Source organism: Bombus bifarius, unplaced genomic scaffold (genome assembly GCF_011952205.1).
Source record: "Bombus bifarius isolate JDL3187 unplaced genomic scaffold, Bbif_JDL3187 scf7180000007966, whole genome shotgun sequence".
In the NCBI taxonomy this organism is placed as follows: Eukaryota; Metazoa; Arthropoda; class Insecta; order Hymenoptera; family Apidae; genus Bombus; species Bombus bifarius.
In genome coordinates, this window is record NW_022884352.1 from 7,619,849 (window position 1) to 7,625,848 (window position 6,000).

The 6,000-nt window shown below is 43.4% G+C and overlaps 1 protein-coding gene across 1 annotated transcript in view; it reads left to right on the plus strand.

Moving 5' to 3' along the window:
- LOC117208924 (ADP-ribosylation factor-like protein 4C) overlaps positions 1 to 2,067 on the plus strand; it is a 49,116-nt gene extending 47,049 nt beyond the window's left edge. The window contains exon 4 of the mRNA XM_033450451.1: positions 112 to 2,067. Coding sequence (XP_033306342.1) covers positions 112 to 308 — 197 coding nt within the window. The 3' untranslated portion in view covers positions 309 to 2,067. The remainder of the gene's footprint in view (positions 1 to 111) is intronic.
- The last annotated feature ends 3,933 nt before the right edge of the window (positions 2,068 to 6,000 follow it).

Sequence of the window (6,000 nt, forward strand, 5' to 3'; positions counted from 1 at the left end):
GAGCAACCGGAGAAGGAAATCCTCTTTTGAACCAAACACCTCATCCTGTTACCGCTCTTTGCTCACAATACACCCAATAACTGACCAAACCGTTCCGCCTGATGTCCACAGGTGCCAAAGAGGTGGGCGAGTTGGAAAAGCACTTGGGCGTCCTGGAACTAGCCGGAATGCCAGGCAGTGCGTGCATCAGAGTGCAGCCAGCCTGCGCGATCACCGGCGAAGGCCTCCACGAGGGGTTGGACACGTTATATCAGCTGATATTGAAGCGACGTAAGCTCGCGAAACTGAACAGGAAGCGGGCCAGGTAGGCCAGGGCCTCGGAGGACTGCACGTGCGTCTTCTGATTTTGTAAGTCGCGGACAGTCTCTCCTTTGGATACAGCCACGCCTTCCACGGTGTCTTCTTCCTCGTCCTCTTCGTCATGCTGCAATGACGACGTCCACGAGGTGCTCGAGTGAATGCACGTGTACACAAACCTGCCGTTCACGCGGACAATTGTTCTCGTCGTAGAACACCCTCGATTTTTTGTTCCCGACGATTGTTTCTCGGACCAGTGTTGCTCTCGAGAAGCTGGCCAACCGGATGTGTATTCTTAATGGTGCAAGCTGAACGGTGGATTCGTGCAACAGAGATCGAAACAGATCTCGTGGTATCGTACACGGGGTCGTGGTTCTACGTTCTTCGATGGAGATGCTTAATTTTTCTGATACAAGAAAAGTGGACGGCCTCTTACTAAGAAAGAGGTCAGAGCTATACTTGGACGTATTCCTTTCTCGATTGATTCGTTTTGATTTAGTTTAACAATGCGTATTTAACGAACGAGGGATATACGAGACGATGAAAACTGCCACTAAAGCTGCGTGGCTGACGCAACATACTCTAGAGAAGAACACGAAGAGAGGACAGCGGTCCTTGTAAGAAGCTAAACGATTATGACAGACGATGACGTCGGTCTGAATATTTTTCCGATCGGATGCTCTGACTGGGGTTGTTTTACTCGCCGATCACCGGCTATTTTTGCCGATCCTAAATGGTGCACAGACGTGTTCTCGCTTTTTCAAGAGAAGATCGGGAGGACGTAGGAAATTTTCGAGGCAATGGTGAATCACTCGCCGGTATTTTAGGTGAATCGTGAATGTCCGTGATGACAACGAAACAAGTGCTTCTCCGCCGTAACACAGAAGCTCTATTTTGCCAAATTTTGCATCGTTCCTTGGGAAACTTTTCAACGATCCCTGCCGATTGCCTCCGCTTGTTATCGATAACGAGCTCGGCAGCCGCTTAAAGCCGTACATTTCGCTGATAAAAATGGAATTGAGAAGGCAGAAATATTTCGCTCGGAAGAAGAGGTCAGGACTTTCGCTATAACGAGGCTTCATCGACGACTTCGTTGCTGATAAAGATGACGTCGAATCGTATTAATAATGCTGACGTGGGCCCGGTTCAAGAAGGCCAAGATAAAACCTGTATATTAATAACTATGACTGTAAGCTCGCGAAATGATCGGGATTAATTAAAAGAAATCGATCGCGACGGAGGAAGCGAACATCTGGCTACGATTTTCGATCAGAATGGATATAGCACCGGAGATTTGTTACTTGGTCAATGGATACGCTAGATGAGTTGCCATTGCAACGAGTAGAAGAAAATTTTGCTAGATGATCTTTCGCTACGTGGAAGATCCTCGAGCTCTTGAGTTATCCTTTGTCGTGAATTCGTCGTGTTAGTCGAGTCGTAGTACGCGTTTGTAGAGCTCCAGGTGAATCGTCGACCTCAGGTATTCAGACGATGATCGTGCCTCTCCAATTTTTTGCACCTTTATACCATGTGACGAGAGAAAAAGAGATAAAACGATCAGACGTAATAGAATATCGTTGCTTCTTCCCGACGAGTGGAATTTTTGTAAAACGATGTGATAACAACCATCCTCAACCCTTTATCTTTCATCTTTATTGTTCAATTAGCCTGTATCGTACGTATGTACACGTGAATCAAATATTGTATTCGTTGTATCGTGCTCTGTAGGGGAATAGGAAAGCAAACCGATCGTTTTGAGCTTAATTGAAATCGATACATATCGCGCCCCCCTCCTCCTAACTCTAATAAATGATTCAGCGTGTATTTTCCTTTTATTCAAATCGGAATTGAGAGATTTTCTGGAAAAAAGAGAGTCCATTAGCATTAACATGGCGAGTCGAATAAATCGCGTTGCAAGCTTTCCATTTCCTCCTTATTTAATATTAACCGTGTTTCAACTTTCTTCCTTTTCTCATGTTTTTATAAAACGAACAAAAATTTCAAAAGCAGACCTACATTTTTCAGAAAGCTGCTCGATTATTCCTGAATATGATCCGTTGGATCATGACCGATTACACGTTACGTATTCCGCGAGTTTATACGTTGAACGTTTACAGCGAGAACTATGAAAGTTTGAGAGTTAGCTTTTACGAATGGTTCATTAGGAAATTGATCGATTTCCGTATGAACATTTTGAGCGATGGTTACAGCTCAAAACGGTGGGTGCTCGTGTTTCTTGCCACTGTACTTTATTCTTAACGGTCCCTTTGACATGTGGACTTCCGGTATATGCAGTTCTTATCGACCACCGCCAATGCGAGACGATATTTTCTATGGCGTTGATGATATTCCGTGGGAAACATATCATCATGAAATTTTCCTTTTGTTCAACAATTCGGACATTATGAACATTCGCGAATATTATAGATCAATTGTTACAGTTTCTTTCGTGTCTATGATACGGTTGCAACACGTTTAATATCAAACGTTGGATATCTTTCAACGGTGATTCCTATTTATGGAAAATATCGTACGAAACTATATTGTATCGGTTCGTCGAGGAAGAACTGCCTGCTCCAATTAGAAGTATATATACGTTTGCCGCTAACAAGTTACATATTCGGTTTTCGCGTCTCGGAGAGCGCAAAGTTCTGAGTTCGTTTGGTGTTCTCGTGGCCGTCCCTTCTACGTTTCCTTGCGATTTTTCCAAACTCCGCATGAAACTTCCATTTTTCATCTATCTTACCTGGGAAACAGTTCTTCCGTAAAGTTTCATCTTCCCGCCAAAGAAGTCTATATACCGTTTTAACTCGTGGGGAGACTCGTTACGCGAAACTGCAACAGCGATACTTTGCATTTACCTTCAACGAGAAGCGCTTGCTTCTTCTGGAATCGCGGCACTACCGAACAATTACGATCATATTTAACGAGCTCCAGCTCCAGGAGACAATATTTTCGTGGAGAACATGCAAAACAGTTCCGAATCGAAGCAAGAAGTTGAAGCAGGCACTTGTGGTGTATTTACTGGCGAACTAGCGCAGGAAGGAGGATCGAAAAAGAAAAAAAAAAAAAAACGAAAAAGAAGAAAGAACGCAGCCTCCACTAGCAAAATGTAGCGCTTTGTTTCCGGACCGACGAGGCTAGGAATGGGAATCGAGCACACGAAAGTCGGACGACGTAATTTGACTGGTTATTTATTGCGGTGCACGGATCGATATTAAGGTGGGAGACAGAGGGCAACACGAGACCGGAAATCGTGGTTTGCGGCGAACGATATACAAGGGCGTTATCCGGAACAACGACCCGCTGTGACGGAAGTAGCCGTGAAATCGGAAGCGAACCACAAGATGGGAAAAAGTAAAAAGGAAGGACATCAGGAAACGAATACATCCTTCCTACATAAATTGGATATCAAAGTGGAGGAACTGATTCGCGATAAGCGATTTCTTAGAAAAGCTACGGTTTTCTTTCTAAGCAGATTCTCGTTCGAGTAATAGGACACTGGTGGGAAATTCGAAACACGAACGATTACCGAGAAATTGTTAACATTTTGGAGAATCACTGTTTCATTCGAAATCGTCTTCAATTATAAAGTAACTTCGGGGTAATTCTATTTGAAGTAAAAATGAAAGGTGTCGATTTGATACACGGCATTGTCTCAGTTGATTTATTAATTTTGTTATTTATTATTTTTTTAGAACAGAGAATAAAATGGATTATCTCAATTGCTCGATTAATTTTGTTTTAGAAACGACCTAGACAAAGTAATGTTACTTTTAAACCAAATAATTTCTTATTTTAGTTAAGTCGTTGTTTTCCCGTAACACTCGCGATTAATCCGATTGCAATTTTCATTGAACGTTTCAAATTGTTATCTCGCACGAATCTAAAATTCTGATTGACGAATCGTTTCCTGTTGCGAATTAGAATATACATCTTTCATATATGTTTCTTTAATCATTATTCACAATCAAAGAAGCCTATTTTACTCTAAAATCAATTTGTTAGTTTGAAGAAGTTGAGTCTTCGCCTGTTTCAAATACTACTAGAACGTAAATTGATGAAAAAGAAAATTTTCAGTTCTCAAATCAGCCGCGCAAAGAAACACACGGAGACATTTTCTTCGTTCCGAGGAAAATATCGAGAGACAGAGACTCGAGGGAAGCAGGTTGTCACCTCGAAGCAGTTGACAATCGATAAAGGTGCAATGAGTCACAGCCAGACACGGCGCCACGCGATTTATTGTTGCAGAAAACGCGAAAAAGTCATACTGGTCACGCGATTTTTTAATATTTACGAAAATTGTCGCGATAAAGAATGATGCGAATGTGTGCTGCATCTTGCCATCGATGCTCGCCGGCAAGAAGAAGATGGCAACGGAGTCCGTGTCACTGAAGAAGGCACGTAAGAATAAGAAAAACGCGTTTGAAGAGAACGGGAGGACGCATCATGGATGCATGAGACTGGAAAACCACGTCCTTGAGGAAATAGGAAAAACGATGTCGATCGATGACGCGTGTTATCAGATATCCACAAGGTGATATTTCACGTAAAATGGACGAAACTTGTTCCTGATTCCATTTTCTTGTAGATTATTTTCCTTAGAAAACTCGACGAGTTTCCTAATCGTCGGTTGGATACGTCGAACATATCAATATAAAATTATACGAACGTTCGTGTTACCTTTGTTGTGCATCAGCGTCGTAAGGGAGATAAGGAAGCATAAATCTTCGTTGTTGAGAGCCTTCAAAGGATCTTGCAGTTAGAAAATATTTCACGGCAACGACGATTTTTTTAATGGATTGTAACAGTCAAGGACTTTGATGGAACCGTTTCGCGTGGAAAGGAAGACGAACTGCACGGAATGGAACCAGTTTCTTCACACTTTGTTGCTCGGTACGTCTAACGACCCCTTTAGATACGCTTCCTACAACTCACGTGTGCTGGAATGCGTTGAAAATGCATCGATGGATGTCGAACCACCTTGCATCTTCTTGGGGTTCTTTCTCTTCCGCTATTTTGCGACCACTCATCTTCGACTTCTCTGCCATTTCTCCCATAAGCCTTGTTCAATCTTGCGCATATACAACGGCCAACTTTTCGCAGATTCCACTAATTTCTCGCAAAACGTACGGATAAAAGAGCTTGCGCACTCTTATCGCGCCGTGATCTTTGTCCCATTGCCAGCGCTTTAATTTCGTTCAATTTCATACTAGTTTTATCATTTAGCCGCCGGTGATTCTAGCGTTAATGAAGCGACGTCAAGCGTCTTCGTTCGATCGGGTCGCTAGTTTTCGTTAATCAGAGCGGGCGTACGAGCACGAAAGGATATACGAAATCAACCAAATAACAGGCTCGCATTGTCGTCGAGCAACTCGTGCAGTCTGGGCCAGCCTTTACGCCACTTCCGCTCTATCTCCGTAAGTCATCGAGTTTACGAGAAACCTCCGCGTGCTCTGCCAAACACGTTTCCCCCAATCCAATTCCTGCAGTCCGGAAATTTCGCGAAAAACTGAGAAACGAGAATACTTGGAAGATCCTGGTCGTTCCAAGTTCCTTATAACAGTCAGGACTTTCCTCTTCGCTCGCGTGGCACTCGCGGTGTCGCCTTAACCCAGTTTACAGCGAACTTCCGGTGGCACCGATCGCCGCGACCGACAACTTAATTACCACGGTCTCTAATTAGCGTGTCCTCCTGGTCCT